General features: G+C 43.0%; 1 protein-coding gene across 1 annotated transcript in view; it reads left to right on the plus strand.

Annotated features, from left to right (window-relative positions):
* LOC128742964 (mucin-5AC-like) overlaps positions 1-18,295 on the plus strand; it is a 135,657-nt gene extending 117,362 nt beyond the window's left edge. The window contains exons 3-11 of the mRNA XM_053839462.1: positions 10,540-11,100; positions 11,403-11,531; positions 12,249-12,752; positions 12,814-13,011; positions 13,074-16,930; positions 16,992-17,126; positions 17,189-17,385; positions 17,445-17,756; positions 17,830-18,295. Of these exons, the coding sequence (XP_053695437.1) occupies positions 10,580-11,100; positions 11,403-11,531; positions 12,249-12,752; positions 12,814-13,011; positions 13,074-16,930; positions 16,992-17,126; positions 17,189-17,385; positions 17,445-17,756; positions 17,830-18,105 (6,129 nt within the window). The 5' untranslated portion in view covers positions 10,540-10,579 and the 3' untranslated portion in view covers positions 18,106-18,295. The remainder of the gene's footprint in view (positions 1-10,539; positions 11,101-11,402; positions 11,532-12,248; positions 12,753-12,813; positions 13,012-13,073; positions 16,931-16,991; positions 17,127-17,188; positions 17,386-17,444; positions 17,757-17,829) is intronic.
* Positions 18,296-27,747: the final 9,452 nt, after the last annotated feature.

A 27,747-nucleotide genomic window follows, 5' to 3' on the forward strand; every position in this document is an offset into this window, starting at 1 on the left:
AACTTACCAGGCAGGGCTTGTGGTTAAAATTTTGAATGGAAAATCGATTTTTCAGAACTTTTGTCACTCATGGAGTCAACGTAAACTACGATAAACTACGGTTTACTCCAAGCACTATTCCATTCCATTGGTTTCGAACGCAATGAGCCAATAATTGCATACATCAAAACCTTTTCGACAGTGGAAGAATTATACTTCCTAAGCCTAACTATATAACTTCGGACTGCCATCGCATAAATTTACACAAAAGCTACGAAACAGTTTTCTTCTTTAATTATTTAATTATGTTGTCAGATGAATCAACAAAATAAATAAATAAGCAAAAATAAATATACAAGTTCTTTTGAGTGCTTGAGTATGAAGAAAATGTCATTTACGTGTAAAACGAAAAGAAGCGGCCCCAGGTGGTAGCTCTGGGGAACCCCAGAGGTGACTTGAACAGGGTCAGCTTGTTTGCGTTCCATTAAATATGACTAATCATTTCAGGATTTGGGTTCTTTCAATTTCATGTGGATTAAATACTCAAGCATGTCTTAAAATGTGAAATTTTATTATCGGCAATTTTGGCTGCTCCTTCAGATGTGCATTAGAGGAAAAAACATTTGTAACGTTTTACGGCACAATTTTCACTAATCCAATACTTTTACGGATGCTATGTATCATTCAGTTAACAAACCAAATTAACAGTTATGGTAGATACAGTAAAATACATTGCTCATACACACCCTTTCTTAGTGGTGAACTCTGCTTTACCGACCATGAAGTCTTCCACTTCCATCTAGCCGGGGCTAATTATAAGAATGGTACTGGCTTGAGGTGCGAATAATGATGCCTTTTGTCCGACCGCCAATTAAAACTAGTCTCCTAGGCACTTCCTGGCTCTAGAGAATAAGATTGTTTGAAAAGTAGTTAAAAGTTATAGAAGCAAATGGGCGAACACACCGACACTTAAGCCCGGATAATAAGCAGTTCGTTCACTCTCTAGCAATACTGCAGAAAGAACGTAATGCGAAATTCAAAAGAAAACACCTGAACGATATCTCAATAGATCAATAGAATACTGGCCGCAGTGATAGTGTCCATACAAAAAAAACAGGCACTGCATTAGAAGAAGACGAGTAATGCTAGTTTGATCTCTTTTATATCATTCCACGTACAACGACAGGCAATGCTGGTCGTTATTTCCCTCCGGTTCCTTAGCCCTGAGTAACAACCCTCTAGGCTCTAGCAGCACATTTTCGTAACATTCAGTTGAAGCAAGTCATTTATGGTTGCTGTAGGAACTAAAAACACGCCGAATTGTGCTACTAGAGAACTGCCAGTGCCATTATGTTTACGTACTGTCTTGGATAAAAATTTAATTCATTGTACGAAAACACTAGCTATATATGCATGTGTCGCCTGTGTTTGGGATGTTGAGTATTCATGGAGAAAATATATGATGAATTTACAACTTCTCACTTAACATTAATTTTCATTGATTATTTATTGATTTATCTTCAAGTGAATCAAATGGTGGAAAAATTTCTGTTCAATTGATGTAAACTGCTTGTTAAGCTGACAAGAAGTGAATGAGCAAAAAGCATTCAAAACCTGAATGACCACATTTAGATTTAGGTTTTGCTCCATTACCGCCCTGTAAGACGTAGTCATACAAAAATGGACTCTATCGAATAAGGTCGGCAGATATTATTACTTTCATCAATTGCTTAACGGGTTGCAAAACCTCATTGAAAGTCGTAAAGCATAGTTCAACGATCCCGTATTATTTGTATGTAATTAGGTTTTAAACATCAATAGCTCGGACCAACTTTGGAAAGCAAGATATGTAGTAGATATGATTTTAGTTGGAATTTTTTATCACAATTTTTGCTGCCTTGAATAATCTAATTCAAAAATGATTCTTTCCATATTGATGGAAGAGAACAGGATTCTAGAGATGAATTGGAGTTTTTTCCCAATTCTTTCGATACTGTTTTTAAATGTACAGGATGGAGTTCATTTGCACCAGATTCTATTGCAGCAATAGAGAAAGTAAAATGCGATTCACAAAGCAAATTTATAGGCTGTGGAACACTGTCCTATGAGTTTCACCTCCTGTACCTTCCAGAAAAACTTTTCGATTCATAAAACTTTATATGTATAGGTACCATTTTGCAGAATAATATTGACCAAAATAATTATCTTGCGTAGTAGAAAATTTGGTTTAAAACACAAAAAAACTATGGTTTTAACGATTTTAATAGCAATCATCAAGAAAATCAACTGTAAAGATTTGCAACTGCGCACGTTGTTTTTGCAATGATTTATTACCTAGTTTACAAAGGAAGACGGCGTAGCTTTTTTCGTTGCACCAGTTTATTGGTCTGAAAACCCAATTCAGTTAAATTGGTTTCTTTTGACTACAGCCTCCATGGAAACAATTCGGTTTGTTTGTATCTTTGCTACATCGTTTTAAATACAAATAGGTGTTCGTCATGTAAACATTCGGCAATCCTGCTTCGGTATGTGAGAAATTACTCTTTCTGATTAGTCTGGATAATAAATGACAAAATCTTGTTGGTAGGTTAGTTCATTTGCAGTTCAACTTTTCGTCGCTCGAACGAGTCATTTTTATAACCAACGTGAATGTGAACATTTTCGCCCTGTGGACAGATGGCTCTCGATACAGCCCGTTGTTGCTGTTGTTGTTGTTGTTGCAGTCGTATCTTTCTCGTAATCGGTTAGGTAATTGCAGAAAATTGTAAAATATTTATCTCATTTAACTGGTTTGCACTGTCCTACAGCGATGTCCTGCTGTTACTCGTAGTGTTGTAGCATTGTTTCAACAGCCAAGCAGGCTGGCTGGAGCAGCTGCCCTCATTGGGCAGCGACAAATGGACGTGTATGGACTATTTTGCCATTCGCTTCCTGATCTATTTCTTCACTGACCGCATTCCTTCTTGGACCGGTCACACCCTAACGTTTAACCATGAGTGATTTTTTTCTTTATCTTGAATCAGTTTTAATATGAAGTTCGTTGTTGCTCCGTTGTGCGTCGTTTTATTAAATAACCCTTAAATTTATTTTACAATTTAAAATTTTTAACAACACCATAAAATTTTTGTACCTTCGGTTACCGTAAGGCCACACAAGCTGCAGTGCCAGGGTTTTATTTAGCACATTTTGGTGTCTCGAAGCGCAGTGCTTGCAGCAAGGTAGGTACAATCGAAAACGCAATTCATGGAAATGGAAATTGCAACAGTGCCGGCAGGACTACAAAAAACCACAACAGGTTCCCTTTCTGTGAAATCGTTACCACGAGAACCAGTCCCAGGCCGGCCGCCACACATATCAGAAGTTCAAGAAACCTGCACCATGGAACGGCTATATTGTTCATGTGTTCCAATGTGTGTGATACTGTCGCCACCGCCACCGCCATCGCCGCCGCCGCCACCCACCATAATAAATCGTTACCATGGGGTCTCGGATCTTTCCGCACCCGGTCCACCCACTCACGGCCAATTCACTTGGCTTGTCGTTGGGTCGGTTCTTGAACAGTAGAAGACCCTTCGGAGACTTGTTGCGGTTCGTAACCACGCACATCCACAGAACCTTTCGCCTTGGACTGAAGTAGTTCAGTTTTATTGTTATTATTTCGATGTGCTGTTGATCTTTTTTTGCACCACCAGCCCTCGCACCGCCCCGTTACCGTACGAGAGATTTCGATTTTCCAGGGAAGGCATGGAAGGCATGGAAAGGTTTACCGCACAACAAAAAACCAGTTTGCAATGTAATCAGACTGCTTGCTGCAGACTGCTGCAGCCGCTTGTGGACTGGGCCCAAAAGGTACAAATTACCTGCCCGATCGGATAGCGTTGGTGTGGCATGAATTCCGGTGGATGTTGATGTATGTACGGCGGCGGCTGCGCGCCGGTCGAGACGACAATAACCGTGCAAAACTAGCAAACAAACACACACACCACTGCAGCCGCTTAAGTATTGCCTTAGTTACTGGCTCGAAAGCCCTGGGGAGTATGCTTAAATTTCGCAATGGGGAAAAGTGTTGTGCTCTGCGGTGTTTCGAAATGGGTAGAATAAGCAGGCAGAAAATGGTTAAACAAAGTTATTAAATTGAAAGTGGGAGAAGTATCCTAAGGAAGGGTGTGTAATAAAATGTGACATCCCTCGAGGGAAAAAACAAAGGAAAGGTTACACAAAATTGGTTGTCCACTGATTTGTCACCGCAACATTCGAAAATCGGAAAATTTAAGGATGATAAACTTCAATTATGGAAGAAATATGTAAAGAAAATTGCGATCTAGAAAAATCTTATATGTAATATGTCACGAGAAATCTTTATGAACTGAACATCGGAGCATAAAGCTATTACTGATATCGACTTCGACTCAATGAAAAGGTTTTACAAATCATTTTTAAATGTCGACTGTGAGCAACTGCTATAGCCGATAGGATTGTCCTTACCACTTCTTACTTCTAGTAGCATGGAGTTGGGGTGGCCATATCAAGAATTCATCTCCACTGTACCCGGTCCTAGGCTACTCGTCGCCGATTCGTTTAGCGTCTCAACGCACGCAAATCGGCTTCTACCTGGTCGAGATATTGCGATTTGTAAATGGGACAAACCACACCTTCCATCTATTCCTCCGATACCTTCGCCTCCTCCTCTTTGTAATTACCTAGTGAAGTGCCATTGCTAGTGGTTCTTAGGAATTTTTGTAATGTTCTGCCGGCAGTCGGTCCATTCCGGCGGTTCTATTATTATTCAATCCAGGTTGTTTCCTTCCTCATCCCTACACATAACATGCTTCGATGTGTATCCTTTACGAGATTGTTTCACCTTCTCATAGAACTTGCGCATCTGATTAGGCTGGAATAGTTCTCTTCACGATCTCTGCCCTCCTTCTGGCGTTTTTCCTTCACAGGATTGTGGTCAACTCATTCCGTGCTTGTCGATACTTGGCCAAATTCTCCCTCGTGACAATGCTTTGGTAGTTTTTTCAAGCTCGTTTTTCCTCTCCATCGCTTGTTGGCATTCTCCGTCACACCAATCGTTTCGTGCACTCGAGGTTACTTCACCCAGTGCCGCAGTTGGGGGCTCACTGACGGCCGAGCATATCCCGCTTCGTCCGTGTTTAAAGGCTTTCATCCAGTAAGCGCGCGTAGTACTCGGTAACTCGCGGGTTGTCGGAGAAGGACGAGTTTGTCACGAGATATCCATCGATAGTTTTGAGCGTACATGTAGGTACTGCTACTAGATAATGATCCGGGTCGATGATCCGCGCAGTGAGCGTATGGTAGCGATGTTCGAGAAAAACCGACCATCGATGAGAATATGGTCGATTTGGTTTAATTTTCGTTGACCAGGAGATCTCCAGGTGACTTTGTGGATATTTCTGTGATGAGAGAAAGTGCTTTTGATCGCCAGGCTTCGGGAAATTGTAAAGTTGATGTCCTATATAATGATAATAACTAGCACACATACGATTTTCTGCACTGAATTATATAGCACTACAGAGCGAGTCGCGCTTAATGGTATTTTATTTTATCGTATATAAACACTTATATAGATGAAACGAGTATAATTATTCCTCATTACTGGCCGTTATTTTTTGTATTAGAGTGCAAGCTATGGGACACGATCACCGATCGATACATCGCTTCCCTGTCGATCTCGGTGTTCATTCCCGATGGCGATCTTAATGTCTCGTAGCCAACAGCTATTGTATATTACTCAGCTCCAGCTCCAGCCTCCAGCTGTGCATAGAACAGTTCTTTTTCGTCGTAGAGTCTACCTTCATGTGGACAGTGAACATGTATGATGATGTAGTTGAAGAAACGGCCTTCCTCAATCCTCTATATATATACAATATCTACTCGCAGATCGCTTTCCAACCCATCACGCGAACCTACGTGCTGCTTATCACTACAAAACCTGTCCCCAGCTTGTTGGTCGCTCGACGCACCGCTTTGGTAGAACTGGGGCTTGCTGCCACGGATCTTCCACATCTTCTCACCCTTGCGACAGATCTCCTGGAGTGCCGCAATGCCGCAATTTCGGGGTTTTCACTGATCGAGTAGCATCCCGTCGTCACCCATGAAGCTCAATGATCTGCAGTTCTAGGTACCAAGCATCCATTCCACGTCCTCATTTCGTTGTCCTTGACCATGCCGAATGTTCCTTGATTTTTCTTAGTGTTTTAGATTTAGGTATGTTGCGCTACCGAGTCTCGTGATGGGGCTGCCATCTTAGGGGTAGTGTCCTAGACAACCCATTATTTGATTCAGCCGCCCACTCCGGATTAGACGCTGTCTTGAGCCGCTCCTTACCTGAATTACAACCGCGCATATGAGTGCCACCTTCCCCTGTCGATATACGACCTTAGTTTCTGCCGGGATTGGTTACCCGGTCTCCACTAATGTTGCTCGTACTCCGGCTGGTACCAGGAGGAGCTAGGGATAGGAGTTACTGAATAAGAGGTTAAGAACTACTATGGGGTCTATGTTACGCATTATCAAGCTGTTCACCAACCAGGATTATCCTATCCGATAGGATTAGCCCCGTAATAATTTTCTACACATTTATTGTACACTTCGCTTTGACATACTCTAATCATTCTGCAATTCTAATGTAAGATTGACATGGATATGACTTAATGTGGACTTTCTACTACGATCTTGTGTTATCTGGGTGAACAGGCTGTTTTGCTTATAACAAAGAGAGAGCAGATTTTTCTACGAATGTGATGGATTTGTTTATTTGTTTGTTTCTACGTAAAGTTCATCTGACAATAAGTTAACATGAATGGATAATACCGTGGATCCCTGCTAAATCGAACGATTCTCCATGCAAACTGACGAGTCCACGGTAATCAATTCATAATAGTCTGCACATCAAAAGCTTTTATAAAAATTTATGCGATGGCATGTCAAATTCAAATAGATCCTTCACTATACGAAAAGTACAAATGCTGCAGGCTTAGGCTTGTTGCTGAATTTGAGCGTCTTGCGGAATATGGAATCTATTTTGAAGTAAACCTGTAGAACAGTGCGAACACTGCGAAGCACGGATATTCAATAGCGATAATACTTAAGAGGAGTCATTTTCTTCATACATAACTTTGGCGATGAACATTGATTGTTCGCTTGTGTCTCTCAACGGTGCCGATTTCGGTCAGCGATTAGGATACGATGGTCAATTCGCAGGGTCTCGTCCAAACCTTTAGGCAGGTTGGATCATTAAAATCGCGAGCTATTTTTGAGATTAAGCCAAGCTGACGTGTTGCCTTGGTGATAACTTTCGTGCGATGGAGAATAAAGGTTAGTTTGGCATCCAGCAGATCGTTAACATGATCCAATCTCGTGAGTTCTTGCTGGTCGATTTCATCATGATGACTATAGACTCACCATCGATTAGATAATAGAATATTAACAGGTTTAATTACCTGCTCCCTGACTTCACAGTTGGCTTCGAGGTAAGACGCTGGTCTAATAAGCCAGTCGACGTATGTTCGAATCTCGGTTGAGAGAGGCTGTTAGAGTCAATAGGGTCGTAGCACTGTCCTGTATTCTAAGAGCTGGTTGCGAAGTCTGTCGTATAAAAACAGAAGGTCAAATTTCGAAAACGGAATTAGCACCCAGGCTTTGCTTTAGGTTTAACTATAGGTGAATTCCTACGGCGCCCGCTAACAAATATATCCAGGAGCCCTTGTAATATCGGCGATAGTCATCAATGGATCGTACAGCGAGGTACAGTTTTTCGCAGTGATGATTCCGCACATGGAAAAAGGTACGGTTTCAGATCCCCAGCATAAACTAGTTTTACACCAGCATCAAGCAGTATGATACGTCATTAATAAACTCGACAGTATGAGATTTTGCGGCAACCTACTGCTCTGGCTGAAGTCCTACTAGGCTGATCCGGTTGTTAAAATCGGAGGATCAATTTCCAGTGAGTTTATTGCTACATCCGGTATTCCACAAGGTGGCCATCTTCGCCCGCTCAGCTTTGTGTTATATTTCAACGACGTACAGATGATCTTAAAATCAATTTCGAGGTCAAAAAAGTAAAAGACGTCATGTTCCTGCAACAACAACTGGAGCGCTTTCGAAGATAGTGTAACGAAAATAGAATAGGGCTACTCATTAGCAAGTGTTCAGTTTTATCGTTCTCCACGAAAAAACAATCCTGTCCTTTTCGACTATCATCTCGGCGGTGAACTGGTTAAAAGAGAGTCCTGCATCAAGAACCTGCGGATCCTCCTTGATTCACAGGTCATCTACAAACAGCATATCACTTATATCGTTCCCAGTTAGCACCAAGTCGTACGTCAATGTACGAAAATAATCTTATCGGAATCGTAACTAAAGCTTAATAAAGTGCACCCAAGTTGATTTTCAATCGTATATAATAATAATAACTGACACACGATTTTCAGCACACAATTGTATAGCAGTACGGATACGGAGCGAATCGTGCTTAACCGGATATTATCGTATATAAAACTTATATAAATCAAATGCATATAATTGTTCCTCATCACGTATATCGCCTCCAAAATAGTATGGATATGCAACTTTTGCGCATTAAATACAATTTATTAGCATGCATATATGTCCGTAATACTGGATTTTACCTTTTATATACATATCAAAAAGCTAGCTGGGTTGCTAAAATATCCCGCAGTTTTGACCTGATTAAGAAGAACCGCGAAAAGCTTCACTTATATACATTGCTTGAAGAATTTGTACCTCGTGCTTGTTTGTTCGACGCTGGAATATTGCTCGGTGGCCTGGTATCTACATTATCTTAGCGGCGATCATCAAATGCATTGCTGATATCCTAATGGCGAGAGCCGTTTGTCTCTATTAGTCTACGAGCTCAACTACGGCCGTTTCGTAGCAGAATGTTCCTCCAAGTGCCGTTTCGAAGGACAAATTATGCAGCAAACGGGACCACCGTCGGGCTACATTGAGTTTTCAGCCAATTGTCTGTTGGGTTCAATTTTCACCTTACTCCTAGGCAGGGATGGCACGATCACATTGACTCAATTCACATTCATTTGACAGCACCGTCTCAGCCAAGCAAAATTTGACAGAGTTTTATATGGGATAAATGAACGTTCATTTAGTTACTTATGAGGTACTAGCATTGTAGCTCCGTAACTACAAAAGATACAGCAAAATTGTAGATAATAACTAGTTCTTTTTCGTCCCATATACAACTTTTTTAAATTCTGCTTGACTGAAACGGTACTGTCAAATGAATGTAAATTGAGTCAAAGTGATTGTTCCATCCCTGCTCCTAGGACCATTCGTGGGAACTTTTTGATCATTTTTCGTACTAGTTAGACTAATGCTATCATTAATACAACAATATCTGTTGATTTAAACAAAATAAACATTGAAGCAGTAAAAAAAGACTCTATATTATTCCCTTGGGGCACATCAGAGTTATTCTCAAATTGCGAATATAAACCCAGCCATTTACGAAATTTACGCAGTTTTTTAACACGACTTTCAGAATTTACGCGGATATGCTTTACGCGTCGCTTCGGATTCTACGTGATTTTTTACGAGAATTTATTAAAAGGACTCTAATGAACGCTATACATTTAAAAACTCCAAATCAACGAATAACAACAACAACACTCTTACCGTCCCGCAGCCCAAAAGCATCCCTCGATTTAACACGTTTTCGAACGACCCGCTTTGTCCTGCTACCTGAATAGCTCTCTTCCCGGCATTTCTTTCTTCGAGTCTTTCTCACCTTTCCACCGGTTGGTTGACTGTAGTAGGTTGAATGTAGTGGAAGCCGCCCGAGGTTGTCATTACCGACCGGCAGCGGCAACAACGGTCGGTGGCAGCGAGCGGCTAGCGGCGGCAGCAGCAACGACCTGGTCTCTCGTCGCCCATGCCCGTATGGTAGGGTGAAGGAGTGCAGTGAAAAAAATATTTTCGCAAGTCTTTCCCGTTCCTTTCTGGAGTGCAGATCGTTTTGAGTTTGGTCGTCGGTCGGTCGGTCGGTACGTGATCGCGCGCGCACTCGGGAGCCTCCTATCGGTTTCCTACATATTAGTCACACGGTCGGTCGGTCGGTCGGTTGGTCTTCGATGGTAGAAGGTGTGATTTAAGGTATCCGAGCGCAAAACTGACGCGCTGTGTGTCGGATGAGAACTCGTTCTGTGTGGGGTATTTGGAGCACCAGTGACAGTGTGGATCGTACATGCATTTAGTCCGATGACGTCACCTACGACGTTGCGGTGCACCGCAGGACTTTGAAAGTGCACCGGTTGATAGTGCTGTGCGGGTTACCTAATACGATAGACTAGTAAATTAAGAAGCCGGTTTGCCGGATACAACGCGTAGACGCAATATAAGGTATCGAATAACTTTGCAGTTTCATTGTTTTGTACTTGAGAGCGAAGGAGCGAATATGATCGCCACTAAAAGACAGTTTAGCCGCGTGATTCATGGCGGCGTGGTACGGTTGCGTGACGTTTATTTAAATATGTTTTTTTCTGTTCTTTTTCTTTGTAGAATCAAAGTGCCGGCTCGCACGACAACTTTTTAACCGAAAATGGACGAGTCCACGTCGTCCAATAATGACCACTCCGCGATGACGGGAGATGGTTATGCTTTTAGAAATGAAATATCGCTTTCCATTGGAGATGAGGACCACAATTCGGGCACCAACAGTACCGCAATTCCCACTCCGTCGCCTCGGCACGTCGAAATACCCGTTTCGATGGACAGTAATGAATACACGGCTCTGAAGGATAGCAGCAAACAGGACGACGGCAAAATGAACGGTTTGGATAATCCGGCGTTTGAGCATGAAAAAGAAAAACGACCACTCAGTTCGTTCGGTCATTCGGGGGAAAAGTCACTTAGTGCAAGCTCGATAAACGGGAAACTGGCTGGTGAAAAACCTATGGCGGAAGCGGTCAATCTGGAGTTGCTGAATATGTCCAAACCAGCCAACGGTCATCAGAATGGAGGAGCGGAAGCTTTGCCCGTAAAAAAGGATACGGAAGTTGATCTCGGAGATCCGTACGATGAGTACTTTGTCCCTGTCAACGAGCATCGGAAGTATATGAGGTAAACTGTTTCTGTTTATGTTGAGATTTTTTCCCCGTACATAGGTTGCAACGAAAGAAAGGTTTTTGCTTTTATGATTCGTAATCAGAGAAAAAGTGAAATTCGATATGGAACAACTTGATTCAAATTCGTTTTTTAAATCATTCGTCCACTTACTTACGTCACCAAACACGGTTGCCATTCTACTACTACTACCTCTTTCACCGCTACTACTACTACCAACCACTACTATTACTACTACCACTACCACCACAACTGCCTATCATAATCGGTTCCTTAAACGTCTATCGTAAAATATCTAGCGTTTCGTTCCAAAAACCACGCCGTCAAGGGTACATCCATCAAGACCACGGTGTAGACTACACCGGTCACTCGGTCAATGAGCCGGCGCACGGAACAGTGGACTATAAACAGTGGACCAAGATCACGAGGTACCCCCTTGTTCTCTCTTACCTATTCTCCTGCAGACTCCGAGCTGCAGTCATTAACCCCCATCACTACCTAATAAGTAAACGATTAGCAAAACCACATACCAAAACGCCACACCTCCTAATACAAACGCGGGTTGTGATGGAAAAGTGCTTAACCTACGCGCTGAAATCCGTAAACCATTATTCAAAACACCGGTGCACTAATCTCTATGTTGTCCACGCCCGTAGTTCAAGTAAGCTCGAATAACCTGATCGGAACTTGCATCCTAATCCCAAGCATCAGCAGCCGAACATTCATGGGGTGTACCTCGCCGTTCAGCTTTCTCCCCCTACCGACTGTGTATCCTAACCCACCCCCCTCTGGAATCGTGATATATTCTGTGACAGGTAGTATCGATGTTTAGGAAATGCTTGGTAAACTGTTTCGGCTTATCCCCCATAGAACGTGCTGCAGCTGGTACACAACCAATAATGCTTTTACTCTGGTCAAGGAACCTCAATTACGCAAGTACCGCATGTGTGCACCACTCCAATTATATTTAAACGAATCGCAGCGATGTACTAACTCCGTATAGTGCTGGAAAGTGTCGATCACATCTTTTAGTCTGTACATACTCGATCTATATAAAACTTCGCTGCTGACCTGTACATATGTCATAACGTTAAGCACTGGTTCGCATGCTGTGCGGGTAGTAATCTGATTATTCGCTTTTCTAGAGGCGAGAAGCTGTACGTAACCAAGGACAAACGAGACAAGAAAAAGAAGAACTGGCTCTGCTGGCTGCTCGGACTGGGCGTGCTGCTGGCGGTGATTATTATCGCTATTCTTGCCGGATCGGGCGTCATATTCAACGAGAGTCCAACTCCGGTTGAATCGCGGAAGTTCGATTCCAACCATAATATTGCTGCTGCCGGAATACTGGGATCTGGTTCCGGTTCTACGAGTAACGGTACCTCGGCGGCACAGTATCCGGCAACACCGGGTCCGCCAGGATCAACGGTTCCGCCGATGCCACCAACAACCGAGGAGAATATTGTGTATGTTCCGAATACTATTGAGGGTCAGATTACGTTGACAAACCTGGAGTTCCTAGACGATTATCGTAATCCGAATAGTTCGGCTTACAATGTTTTGGTAGCGGAACTGGAGGAGGAGATACGGGAAAGTCTGAACGTTCCTGGATCACGCGAGGAGTTGTTCGTTAAGGTTATGAACTTGAAGTAAGTAGGACGATTGTTTTTTTGTGTGGTTCAGTTAAGTTTAATGGTTGATTTTATGCAGACCCGGCTCGGTTGTGGTTGATTATCGGGTAAGCTGGGATAGCTCGAAATCACCCCTAACTGTCGATACCATGAAGGAAAGACTGACGAGTTACCTCTCCCGGAATCACCAATATCTGAATACCTATATCGTTCCGGTAACTACGATTCGTGTTGCACGGCTTCCCGATATGTGTTACGCTGGACCTGGCGAAATGAAGTAAGTGCTGTTCATTTTCTTAGATTTAATGGACCAGTAATTAAACATTTCTTCACTTGCAGCTGTGAATACGCCTGTAGATTCAACCCTCAGTTGGGAGACTTTGTTTGCATCTGTCCGGATGGAATGCGTTTGAACAATGATGATGGAAAGACTTGCTACACACCAGTTCCGGCAATTCCAACCGAGCGCACTCCCGCACCTGAGCCGGAACCGGTTAGTGAACCTGCCCCGGAGCCTGCTCGAGAACCAGCCAGTGAGCCAGAGCCTTCAAGTTCTCCGGAACCTTCTAGCGAACCGGAGCCTTCGAGCTCACCCGAACCAGAACCGTCGAGTGGCACACCATCCGCTGAACCTGAGCCAGCGAGTTCACCCGAGCCATCTAGCGAACCGGAACCGGCCAGTGAACCGGAACCGGCGAGTGAGCCGGAACCTGCTAGTGAACCGGAACCAGCCAGCGAGCCGGAACCAGCCAGCGAGCCGGAACCAGTCAGCGAGCCGGAACCTTCGAGTAAACCAGAGCCTGCGAGTGAACCGGAGCCTTCCAGTTCTCCGGAACCAGAGCCATCCAGCGAACCGGAACCGTCCAGTGAGCCGGAGGTTTCTAGTTCAACAACGCCAGCAGTTAAAACCTCAACTGAGTCGAAAAGTTCTGGTAAACTCGTAGTCGAGCCAACGCCCGAGCCAGCGAGTGAACCGGAACCTACAAGTGAACCGGAACCATCAAGCGAACCGGAACCATCAAGCGAACCGGAACCAGCTAGCGAACCCGAACCTGCCAGCGAACCTGAGCCTACTAGTGAACCAGAACCCGCCAGTGAACCAGAACCATCAAGCGAGCCGGAGAAATCATCTTCCAACCAATCGGCGAAACTTCAAGTAACTGATGCACCATCCTCCACTGCTGAACCAGAACCAGTTGGTGCACCTGAACCGACTAGCGAACCAGAACCCAGCAGCGAACCGGAGCCAACTGGTGAACCTGAACCATCCAGCGAGCCGAACCCGAAAGGTGAAGTCGAACAGATCAAATCCACAACACTGCAATCGACAAGCGTTCGTGAAACAACCCTAGGTAACCCTTCGGAGTTCAGCTCAACCACATCGGCTGGAGTAAATCTCGAAAAACTGCAGTCCACCACCGAATATCAGACCAGGCCGCAAAGTTCAACGAACGGCGCCTCGGAAGAGGAGCACACCAAGCCTGATTTCATGATCGTTGATGAAGAGGCAACGAAGCACTCAACCAGTGCGGAGTCGATCTCGTCGACATCTCCCAAATCTGCTTCGGAAACACCGGCACCTGTGACGGAGATGATTGTCGATGATACTCCTCAGCCAACGGTCGGATCTTTTCTGATTGCCGGAAAAACCAACCGGACTCCCGTTCGTGAACCGACGAATGTTTTCGATGCGCGATCATTGGAAGAAAATGAAACCGAAACTAGCAGCAGCTCAGTGTACGCCACGTCCAGTCCCATTCGGTTGGAGGAATGGCGTCAGTCGACTAGTTTTTCCACGACCACGGAGTCACTGGATAAGCAGAAGGCGCATGAGGAAGATATGTCTCCGTTCCTGCCGAACTTTGAATCATCCAGCGCTAAAGTTCGAGGTACCTATGCTGTCACGGAAGCAGTAGTGGAAGCAGATACAGCCCCTTCAATTCTGTTACATGCCGATCAATCGCCATTCCTGCCGGAAATCGAAAATAACGCTAGCCTAGTAAATCTACTTCATGAGGGACTGGATCGGCCAGACAGCGATGACGGTGACTCCCAGCAGCAGTACCTGGAAGTTTTGCCACTATCGAAAGAGAGCGATCGGGCAGATTACAAGAAACAACTAGACGAGGCTGTTACGAAGACAGTTTACGTGGCGACCACAATCAGAACGTACATTCCTACTACGGATTCGGAAGAGATTCTTATTACGGCGGCCAGTTCAAGGAACGTTGTTGAACAGACGACTGACAGCGGTGAAGAGGTGATGACCGGTAGTACTGAACACGAAGTAGAAGAGACCACAGTTGGAAAGATAAACGCTTCCAGTACAACAACTACTCAAAAATCTGCTCGACTGGAAGAAGTTCTTGCTAAGACCGATGTTATGGAACCAACCACATCCCGAACGGAGAATGTCAAATCTTCACCAAAGTCGGAAGTTGAAGAGATACCTGTAACCGAACAGGTTGAGGGCGATCAAACAACGCTGAAGGAAGAGGTGGTCCAAAAATCCACTTTTAAACCTACCAATGATGCAGTCGACTTGGAAACGAAAACAGAAGAAGTGTCGGAAGTAGCAACAACTCCAAAAGAAGCCATGGCAGCCTCTTTGGCGAATCTCGAATTAACAGAAGAACGTGATGCCACTGATAAGAGTAAAATTGAAGAGACCACCATTGCCGTTGAACTAAAAGAGGAAAATACTGAACCACAACCTACTACGATCGTGGAGTCATCTACCAAGAAGGAAGTAGAAGAAACAACCGTTCACGTGACAGTTTCGAATACATCCTCCACAACAACGGAACCGGCAACCAATGGTAAGCTATCGGATGTAACAGTTGAAGCTAAGGAACCAGAACCAACAACAACAACGTCAACAACATCAACAACGACAACATCAACCACAACAACAACCACCACAACGGCAAAAGTGGAACCTCCAAGCAGCAGCACCACCGAGGTTCAACCGTCTTCGACAAGCTCGGCAACAACCAGTGACGTGACCAAGAACGACGTCTACGAGAAAACCCTCCAGGATTTGGATGAAAACAACGACATCACCGAAAATGACCTCAAAGTTCTTCCGCTAGGGAAGAAACCACCACCCGGACCGGATCCACTGCTGGCGGCAGTTGACTCAACTACGGCCACAGTTGCAGCAGGACAGGATTCCACCTTCGAAACGACTACCGGTCATTTTTTAGGCAAAACGACGTTTCTTTCGATTAGATCAGAACGATCGAATGAAACGTCGGTAATCGAAACACGAAATTCTGAAGGTAACAATAACGAGTTTGACGAGCTGGCAGCCGCTAGCGGAATGTTTACGAAGTGTGCGATCGGACAGTTCGAGTGTACCAACGGGACGTCCATTAAGGATGGCGGTTCGTGCATTCAGAAGTCCGAGCGATGCGATTCGGTAGCGCACTGTTCGGATAATTCGGACGAACAAGACTGCGAGATGTTGGGCTGTCCTGGGCACTTCCAGTGTAACGACGGTTTCTGTCTGGCTCGACAACATGTCTGCGATGGAATAGTGCACTGTAACGATGGTAGTGATGAGTTGGCGTGTGAGCGGTGGGAGTGTAATTTTGATGAAATACCCTGTAATTCGGGCGGTGGACGAGGTCCATGTTTGCCTGCGCAGTGGAAATGTGACGGATTGGAGCAGTGTCCCAATGGATCGGATGAATCGAATTGTCCGGACACTTGCACTAATGATGAGTACTTTTGTGTGAGACAACGCAAGTGTATTCCTGAAGCTTGGAAGTGCGATGGAAAGGCAGACTGTAGCGATGATGAAGACGAAAGATTGTGTGACTGTCCGATGGATAGCTTTAAATGCAATACGGGGGGTTGTGTGCCCGTGGACTCCGTGTGCGATGGTCATCCACAGTGTCCGGACCAGTCCGATGAATGGGGTTGCTACAGTGTCCAGGGAGGAGCACTGAGAGTTCGCGTACAGTCACCGCAGCTGGAGAACGTTTGCGGAGATGGTTGGACGAAAGATCTTTCAGACGCTGTCTGCGCCCGGCTAGGTCTCGCCGAGGCTAAGTCATTCTCGATCTCAAACGAAACTAGTGACCGACCGGTTTATCGATATAGGAATACGAGCGAAGATAGTTTGCTGTCCGCATTTGAACTTTCACCAAAATGTTCTTCCGGATTGGTGAAAATGGAGTGCGTAGAATATCGTAAGTCTCTAATTGGTTTAGCCATCGGAAATTTGAAACTAATCACCGAAAGTTGTTTTAGGTTGTGGACGCGAAAGTAATGAGTCCTCACTGGCCCAGCGAATAGCAGGAGGAGTACATTCTGATGCAAATCAGCTTCCAAGTTTGGCACTAGCTTACAGTAACAATGCAGCTATTCGGTGTACTGCAAACATAGGTAAGTGTTGGAGTCATCAGTAACTTAACCGCAATCTAACCTGTATCGTAAACTTTCAACAGTATCTCCTCGGTGGGCCATTGCCAGTTACTCGTGCATTATGGGCAAAACCGAGTTCATAAACAGCCGACTTGTAACGGAGTTGAAGTGGCAGCTATTTGCCGGAAGCTCACAGTTTAATTTTTCCCTAATCGAGAGAAGCAACAAAACCGACTCGTACCAAGTAGTGGAAGTCCAAAACATCGTATTCTATCCGCAGGTTTGTTACAGGCCGTCACAAAATAGAGCAAACATGTACTTATTTTTTCTATTTCACAGGCCAAGTACAGACAGTTCCTCTACACCGGTGATATTGTGTTGCTCGAGTTGGCCAAGCCGCTCCGGCTGAACGAGAGGGTCAGAAGTGCTTGTTTAGCGGAAAGTGCTTACATTGACCCGAGGCAGATATGTCTAACGGCCGGTTGGGGCAGTGATCCGTCGGACGTGGTCAGCACCGAACAGTACCTTAGGTACCTCCCAGTCCCTACAATACCTACAGAGACGTGCAACTCCAGTTCGCACTACAACGGATCTCTAACGGATGGTACTATTTGTGCGGGATATCTGAACAGCGACAAAACCACTTGCTATGTAAGAATTTTCATCCAGAATCCAGTTCTGAATTTAAATAACGAAACCCAATTAAAAATTTCCATTTCCATAGAACGACGAAGGAGCTCCGTTGATGTGCTACATCAACCAGAGCGAACAGTGGCGACTCGAGGGAATCCTCAGCTACCACGGCAATTGCGGCAAGCGACCACATCCGGCCCTCTACAACTCGATTACCTCGAACATCTCGACCTGGATTCGCAATACGGTCGGTAATGATTTGATGTTTGATAGCGGACGCCACGATTCCGCCGGTACTACCAGTGCAGCAGAATCCACCTCCACGACCACCAGCAGTAGCACGCTGGCAGTTGATGGCGAGCGATAGAAAAAAGTTACGCTCGCGCGTTTATGTGTAAATATTGTGTGTATTATAAAGTGAACCGCGTAGGAGAATGTGGGTAGTGAAGCAAGACATGAAGCATTCAAAGTTTGTATTTATAGCTAGCAAGTAGTGGTAAAATATGAGAGTATAATTCTGCGTTTCGGTAGTAAATACGGAGAGGATGTCTGATGAGAAAGAGAAACCCTAGTCACAAAAGTCGAATACTTTGTGCCAATACCTGAAATGGAAGAGAACAAACTCGGATTTTCATCAAATGAAAGCAAATCGCAAGCAAAGGATATCCCATTTTTGGACTGTTGTTTACGTTACCAATTTTGAATCGAAACTATGGCAAAACGCTGATAGCATCGGACACTAAAACTCGGTTTGTTTTTTCAGTTTTTATTTTTGTAGTATTGAATATCATTATTTGCTTGTAAATATCAAACGCCGTCTTATAAATTTTTATAACGATACTGAAGTGGAACATTACTATGAGCACGAACTAAATAGAAGAGCGAACAGAAGAAATTAGTTTACGCAGAAAAAATGAAAATGAATAGGAATGTTCGAATTGCAATTTTAGGGTATAGGAAGATTTGCAAATTACCTTCATTTACATACTAGTGTTACGATAGGATCTTTGTAATCTGCTTCGGTATTTGTATGGTTGTAATCAATACTCAAAATTAAAGAATCTCAAAAGTTCGTAGAAGAGATGAACTGGTTCTGTTGAGTAGTGTAAAGTTAGATTTATAAGATTTTACGGAATAATAAATCGTGAAAGTAGATAATTTTACTTTGTTTTGGTTCAATAAGTTGTCAATTGTGAAGGAATATCGTTCCTCCTCTTTCGACACCTGCTCGCTGAATACTCTCAATTAACATACAGGACAAAACAAAGCAAAGCCTAAGTGCTACATTCCGTTATCGAAACTTGACTTTCGGTTTTTATACGACAGACTTCGCAGCCAGCTGTTAGAATACGGGACAATTACAGGGCCAGTTGCTACGATCCTATTGATTCCAGCCAAGGTTCGAACATACGACGACTGGCTTATTAGGCCAGCATGATAGCTCGATGCCATAACATACACAACATACAGGACAGTCCAACCTTTATGACGTAACCCTCCGCGCAATTCGTATGCACCCGGTACGCGCACGTAGCACATCACCCGTTCTAAAGTAACTTTGAAAGTTTATCCGAAAATCCATACTCGTGCTTTATCTATCATAGTTGTTTACCTTCGACTTCATTGTATGCTAAAATCTACGAAAATATGATGTGTGGGCACGTTGTATTCTCGACATTTCCGATTGTCAAAGTGTGAAGACCTGATTCGTGGTAGCGCGGTATCCCATGAAGACTTCAGTGTGTAACTAACTTACTCATAAAACTTGAGCGTGTAATTGGCCGGGAATAGTTTCGCTAGTTCCGTATGATCTTCCCACTTCCATGTTCTTCGATATGTAGATTATCCCCGGTGGTAATGCGTTGATAGTTGTTTCAAGTTCTTTTTTGCTTTTCCATCGCTTGCTGGCATTTTCCAATAAATCAGTCATTTCATGCACTTGGGGATTCTTTACCTAGCAACTGCGACTGCGACCTTTTTCAAGTCAGAGCACACCCTGCCACATCCATCTTGGAGAAGTGTCCAATTCCATAGAGGAAAGTTGATCCTCATCCAGCAAGCTCATGTCTGTCGGCAGTACGCGGGTTGTCCAGTTGCTGAATATTTAAATGAGGAGGACGGCGTTGTCTCGAACATCCGAACATGTTGTGCTTCTAGGTAATGGTCTTAGTTAACGTCGTCAACCCGGAAGGAGCGTATGTTGGTAATGTTCGAGAAACACTTCAACGTATAATTCCAAGGATTTGGGAGGAGAACAAAATACCGGAGGATTGAATGAATGGTGTGGTTTGTCCCATCTATAAAAAAAGACCGCGGCATTACGCTGGTCAACGCCATCCACAAGATTCTCTCCCAGATTTTGTTGGGTCGTCTATCCCCCATAGCAAGAGAATTCGTAGGGCAGTACCAGAGGGGCTTCTTGGGAGCTATTATGGATCAAATTTTTACTCTCCGACAAATCCCTTAGAAATGTCGGGAGTACATCTTGCCCACGCATCATATTTTCGTGGATTTCAGGACAACATACGATATAGTCGAGCGCGAACAGCTATATGGCTATATGCACGAGTACGGTCTTCCGAAAAACTGAGGCGCCTAATCGAAGCTACTCTAGAGCGAGTGATGTGTTACGTATGTTATTATATGTTATTCAACATTACTATTGAAGGTGTGATCCAACGAGCTGGCATCGAAACCAGAGGAACAATCTTCGGCAAAAGTGGTCAACTCCTAGCCTTCGCGGACGACCTCGATTATTACTAGAAACCTTGGGACGATGGAGACCATCTACATCAGATTAAAAATGGAGGCTATGAGGATTGGGTTACAGATATATGGTAGAAAGAGGCATAAGAGAAAACAATGTTCGTCTTCGGACTGTAACTATCAACCGCGATTTACAGGAAATGGTTGACGAGCTTGTATATTTGGGCTCTCTGGTCATTTCCGAAAATAATACTAGTAAAGAGATTCAACTACGCATTCAAGCTGGAACTCGAGCCTGCTTTTCCCTCCGCAAGACACTTCGATCAAGGAACCTACTGCAAACCATGAAACTCAGTGATAAGCAATATCAGCTACCTACCAAGCTTTTATTTTATTGTTATTTGTTCCGAGCATCAGTGTGCTAAGATAAGCTCGGCTTTCATGAAAGTTATGCGTGAGAGAAAAAACCTGCTTGGGATGTGTGCTGAATATGTGAAGCTTATGAAAGTGGCCCACTTCAAAGCGGTTATGTCATCAGTAAGCTCAGCTGTCTCATCGATTAAAGACAGCCATTAGTAAGCTTAAAGAAGCTAGTTAACAAATGCAGCAGCTTGCCAAGAACCCAAGTAGCACTTGTAACTAATCATAAAAATAAAAAAATACAAAAAGGTTGCACAGCAGTTACATTTAGGATACTTGTAACGAGTTAGGTTACATAAAATTAAAAATAGTTACTTTTTAGTTTTCTAGTGACAAAAATCTCAAAAAGTTACCAGGTAGTTACCAAATGACCAAATTGAAACCTTTTTTTCGAACTGTCAACAACTTGGTCGTCGCAAAACAGTCACCTTTCAGTTACGAGTTACCAAATAGTTATCAAGTGACACAAATGAAACCTTTTTCCAAACTGTCATCAACTTGCTGGTCGCAAAACAGTTAATTTTCCGTTACGAGCAGTTACGAAGTCAAAAAAAGTCGGCTAGTAACATTTTCGCAACAATTTGTTCACTGTTCCTTGTAAACACAACGGATTAAGGAAAAACTAGACCTGAAGAATATTGCTAATGGTAAAGATAAACAATTGGTACACGGGTTGTGAAATGCTCTTGTAAATGCGTTTATTTACTTAATTGATGGTACTAAGAATCTTCTCCGCCCAGACATTGGTATTAAGTAAACAAATGATGATTATTCTCAAACGTCAAAACGATCAAGTTACATCGAAACGAAACCGGCAATGAAAATAGGTTACAGTGTAACTTAGAAATGACGACATAAGAAATAAGTGACTACAACAGATTTAATATTGGTTACCGTATAACCGATATCGTAACCAGGTCGAAGGCTAAGGTTACGTACAACTAGAATGTAACTGAAATGTAACCTTCTATGATTAACACTGGTGGTAACTGTTTTATTCAAACTGAAACTATTCTTTGATATTAAATTAACACTTTCTTTTCACAACAATCACTAAAAAATACCTTTTCCCGATATCAACAATGTGAACAATGAACAATGGCTGCTTAAAATCATTTCATGCAATATGCCGAAAACGATACAAAACTTCAAGGACGATGGTGTAGTAGTTAGAACCAAAGGCAAAATGGCTATGAATTTTACTGTGATAGAAGTGATAGCGAAAACAACTTGATTTTTAATGGTTTCTAGGTGAATGCTCCACTAATTCATTATTGCTAAGAATAAATTTAAAAAATCAAAAAATTAAAATTTAAATTTTTATATTTGATTTACAAAACATCAATTTTTCAAAGAAGTAAGTAACGAAAAGCTATATTAAATAAGAGCGCGTGAATTTTTCAAAGCTAGAATCATGCATTTCACCATAAATTTGAAACTGCATTAAAATTTGTGTTGAAATAATAATTTATACACTCTTCTATATTCAACAGTTAAATTTACTGCTTGACGTTGATAGCCATAGATTGAAATAATAAACCTGCTACATATTCGCTATGCAATAAAAGTTACAAGATAACTAATTTGCCACCAATTGAAAGTCAATTTACAGTTTATGTGTAACTTCAATAGTAACCATTTTGTAACTATACATGTTACATATTGGTTATTGAGTAACTGTTAATGCAACCAGATTTAGTTACATAAGTTGCGCTATTTCGGTTACACAACTGTTATATTTTAGGTTACTGTAACCGAAGTTTTACATTTAAATTTGTCGCATATCAGCCGCTGCGACTCAATTGTGACAACGTGTGCTACTTGGGAAGGTCACCGAGACCGTATTGACGCTACTATCTATCTATCAGAGGTGACTTGGTTTTTGGACCTTGCTACCCTGATCGGCGACGCAGAGCACATCTCCCCTTTTTGAGATATTGCAGTCTGCGTGCTATTTGTGCTCCACAATTGCAGAGCAAGTGTTCCGAGGTTAAATATCATCTTGTACGAAACCGAGATTCCGAACAAGATATTTATTCGGACAATGTCCTGTCACAAGACCGGTAAGCGTGCTGAGATCTCTCTTATTGAGACTCAGCAACTTTTGAGTAACCTTAATACTCGACGTTATAGATTTTTAGATTGTTTGAGCGATTGTACGGCCTTCCAATCAGCCATGACTGTTCGGTTCTCCCATTGTTTCAGCTCACCCTTCAGAGTTGGAGCCACCTCATCTGTCGACTCACTACGAGTCGGCCTCTTTTATGGAACCTTGTGGCGGATAGCCTACTGAGGAAACTCAATGGTCTAGGTTATCCGTCATATGGTTTTGCGGATGACTATCTCATCCTAGTAGTTGGAAAGTGCATAAGCACATTATTTGACTTAATGCAGCAGGCACTACGCGTCGTGGAAACGTGGTGCCGAGAAACTGCACTTTCGGTAAATCCGAGCAAAACATCTATCGTCTTATTTTCAAGACGTAGAAATACCAATGGAGCTCGCGCTCTGCGCTTTTACGATTCGGATGTTGATGTTGTGAACGAAGTGAAGTACCGTCGATTCGGGCGAAATTGATCAGTCGGGTGAAATTGATCAGCTTGGACTAACGAGTAAAAAACTCTTTATTCTACGTTTATACTGATTCATAAAGCTGAATATGCACCCATCCATATAAAAATTGAGTTACAGGTCAAAGTCACTTGGCTTTCAGCAAGATTGATCTTGTAAATGGCTTGATTTTTTAAAATTTACTATTTTGATCGAATCGCAATTTTCAACATGCCCGATAAAACTCCTTGCTGTTAACACGAATTTCGTTGCAGAAGGAAATTTTGATAGAACTAATTCGATTCTCTAATTATCTGGCTGTGCTTTGATAATTTCCATGAATAAAATTATGCGACAGAAATTGTTTGATTTGACCTTTTACGAAATAAAACGATTGATAACATCATGAACTGAGGCAACATAGATTTCTAGATCGCTATGGGTGCGAAATGGAGCTGCCACCTGCGAAAGTTTATTCTTTCTGTAAATCAGAATGGAGATTTATAAAAGGGTGCAAAAGACAGACAATACTTCGCACAAATTTTACAAACGCTCCATATGGCAGTTGCATGAGAGTGCAAGAGATCGGTTTGTGCTTACATAGCGAAATGCAACTACACATTCAAAGAGACAGTCAAGCTCCCGTATATGAGGAGAATTAAATTATTTGTTTCACTAGTTTGGTGAAGATTGTATACGAAAATCGTACATTTACACATATATACAGCAATGTTTAAACAAAAACAAACGATTACGATGCTAAAATTGGCTTAATATCTTTTCTATCGTTCATATTTATTTAGCAGATGCATCAACTATGCTAATGTAGAGCTGACTGTTTGATTTTTGTGCTAGTTGCTGTACGCGAGATTGTTGCCTACATACAGGCAATATCTCGATTACGCCAGATTTTATACTGTACATTAGGTTATTGCTGTCAGAGCGTATGGTTTAATAGCAATATCGTCTTGATTTCTACGTGATCAATTTCACCCGTTATTTGTAAATTTTCAATTTCACGATTACATTAAGTTTTATCTAAAATAAAACTATTTATATAAGATATAGATGATACTGTCATGTAGCCAGCACTACAGTACTTATTTTAAAATTGAATCATCTTCCTAAATATGTTTCTATTCAAAGATATTTAAAAAATACTCGAAAAAGTGATCAATTTCACCCGAATTCACGGTACGTGGGGTTGATTCTCAACTCCAAGCTCGACTGGTCCACAAATATTGATTTCCGAATTAAAAAAGCGTGCATGGCCTTTGGGCAATGTAGACGAGCAATTGGCAACTCTTGGGGGCTTAAACCCAAATACATACACTGGTTGTACACGGTCGTTGTCAGACCAATACTGGCGTATGGTTGTCTTGTATGGTGGCAGAGAGGAGAAGTTGTGACTGTCCAGACAAAGGTAAACCATCTTCAAAGGATGTGTTTAATGGCAATGTCTGGTGCATTTACTACAACTCCTACTGCCGCCCTAGAAGCTATTTTCAATATTAAACCTCTACACTTCCACCTGAAGCAAGAGGCACTAATATGTGCTTATCGACTACACGCGATTGGCCTTTGGCAGTCTGTGGACGGTTCCACTGGTCATACGCGATTGTGGTCGCAAATTGTTGCTGAGGACAAGTTTGCCCTTGCTCCTAGCGATGTAACGCTCATGCGTACTTTCCCGTATAGGACTTTCTCAAGTGACTTTCCTCCTAGAGAGGATTGGATGTCAGGCTACATGGAAAGGAAAATTTCCGACTATGTGGTCTGTTATACCGATGGTTCCTTGTACGAAGGTCGCGCGGGTGCTGGTGTTTACTGCCGTGAGCTGGAATTGGAGGATTCCTATTCGTTGGGTAGTTACTGCACCGTTTTTCAAGCTGAAATCTTTGCAATTATGTGCGGAGCTCAGTTTGCACTTCAGAAAGAACTGATAGGCAAGATTATCTACTTCTGTTCTGACAGTCAAGCCGCTATAAAAGCCCTTTGTGCGGCTAATTCTAAATCTAAAACAGTCATCGCCTGCCACACCCAATTAGAAGAACTAAGCATTCTAAATGCCGCGAGATTTGTTTGACCAACGATGCTAATTTTGGTTTTAGTGATGGCGTTTTGGTCATCGGGTTACTAGTAAACTAGTTTATTTGCTGTCTAGGCCAACGTTTCAAGGACTTTACTTCCTCTTCATCAGGCCTAGACAGCAAATAAACTAGTTTACTAGTAACCCGATGACCAAAACGCCATCACTAAAACCAAAATTCTAAATGCCGTTCATCTGGTTTGGGTTCCTGGCCATTCTGGTATAACCGGAAATGAATGGGCTGATGAACTAGCAAGATCTGGAGCAGAAAAGTCGGTTTTCGGACCGGAACCTGCTTTACCAATTGCGGCATGTTGGATAAAACAAAAGATTCGATCTTGGTTTTCATCTGAACATGTACGTTATTGGGAAAATCTTGAAACTTGTCGTCAAACGAAAAGTTTCATTGTTAAGCCTTGTGAGAAGGTTGCAAAATTTCTTTTGCAACACTCGAAGGTAAATTGCACTATTCTTGTCAGATCACTGACTGGTCACTGCAGACTAAATTATCATATGGCTACGATTCAGCGAGCTGTGTACCGACTACGGTACACCATATCACGTAATTTGCAACTGTCCTGCAGTAGCACAATTGCGTCATAGGATCTTTGGATCCTACGTCTTAAATGAATCGGATTTTAGGAAACTAAAATTACGAGACATTTTGATGTTTCTTACCGAAAGCGGTATTGAGCTATAAGCTCTTATTTATCATGAGTATACCCCCCAGGGGGTGTACTTTTGATAAGTTAACTACCAAGGATTGCAGAATCCCCTCGGGGGTACAAAAATCTCTCGGTATATATATGTTTGTGTTTGTCCAAATTCCTCATCCACCCCTTCCTATTCCTCTTGTTTTCCTTCCCGTCCTCATCAGGTAAATGATGACACGGGCAAGATGGGCAAGGCACAAATCTTCCACATGATTGTGAGGAACGTGCTGCTCGAGCCAAAGATGCTGATACCTGATACCTGATACCTGATACCACTACGAGTCGGCGTGTTGAGGATAGACGAGCAACAGGGCTAGGTGTTCCTCTCCTATTCTCCTATCCTTCTCTCCACCTCCTTCGTTTCTTTGTTTTTCGGCAGAGAGAGCGTGCTCGGTAAGAAAAGGTCCACTGCATCAGTGACCGGCTTGATGCAGTAAGGGCAAATAACTGTGGAGGGCGCCTTGATACTCCACAGGCTCCATTACGGCAGAGAATTTATAGAACCCTCGGCAAGGGTCGCGTCACAACTATGGGTTAGGGGTTTATCCATTCAAGTCGTTACGTAATAGCCATGGATAACGGCTATTAAAACCATCCTCCTTTTAGGGGCTTTGGACCCTCTGCTTTGGTTCTTAGTAGTCATACCTTCTACAGAAAACCGTCATTGCAGGCGGAGAGTTCACACTCAGCTTTCGATAGCTGTACATGTCTCGATTCCACCCTAGCGTAAAGTCCAAGGTCGTTACAGAGTTTGTTAGGGATTGCTTACAGTTTGATGATCCTATCAAGGTGATCCCTCTTCTGAAAAAGGATGCCGGCCAAAATGCAATGAACATTATCTTTTTCAAAGTTGGTTTGGATAAAAAATATCGCAGTGTTGCATCCAGGTACCTGGCCAAACGGTATTGCTTTCCAGGAATTTGATAACCACAATTCCAATAGTTATCAAGCTCCGCCTACGGCTTGAATCGTTGCTCGTGAGAGGTAACTCCGTTTGGAAATTTTTTTATCCGTCAATAATGAGCCGGGCTCTTCGCAAATGGAGTCCATCAAGATACAACGGACCGAACAATTCTCGATTCTGCTCCAGCTTCACCTTTACGACGCCGGCTTACGAGATGCACCGATATTAGCATTTTGGGAACTCCCGACCTCCCCGCCGGAGTCGCATCTTTCCTACCAGCTTTCATCAGTCGTCCCAGTCCTATGTGCGGGTGCGGAGAACGTGGTTTCCAAAATTACTCTCATGGCAAGTACAAATTTGTTAGTCTTCAACTCACCACTGACCTTAATATGACGTAAATCGGATCCGCCTAGATGCAAATATCAATGCAGTTTCCGACCTTGCTTTCCAGCTACACCACTACACCTCCAGCTATTGGAATGCACCGATTCTAGCGTTATAGAAACTCTTGACCCCCAGCCGTATTCGCACCTCTCCTGCCAGCGTTCTGGTCTCATTTACGGTTCTGGTCATGTCGTTCTGGTCTCATGTACGGTTGTGGGGAGCGGGACTCATATTCCTGCTCTA

This window comes from Sabethes cyaneus, chromosome 3 (assembly GCF_943734655.1).
Source record: "Sabethes cyaneus chromosome 3, idSabCyanKW18_F2, whole genome shotgun sequence".
Taxonomy (NCBI): Eukaryota; Metazoa; Arthropoda; class Insecta; order Diptera; family Culicidae; genus Sabethes; species Sabethes cyaneus.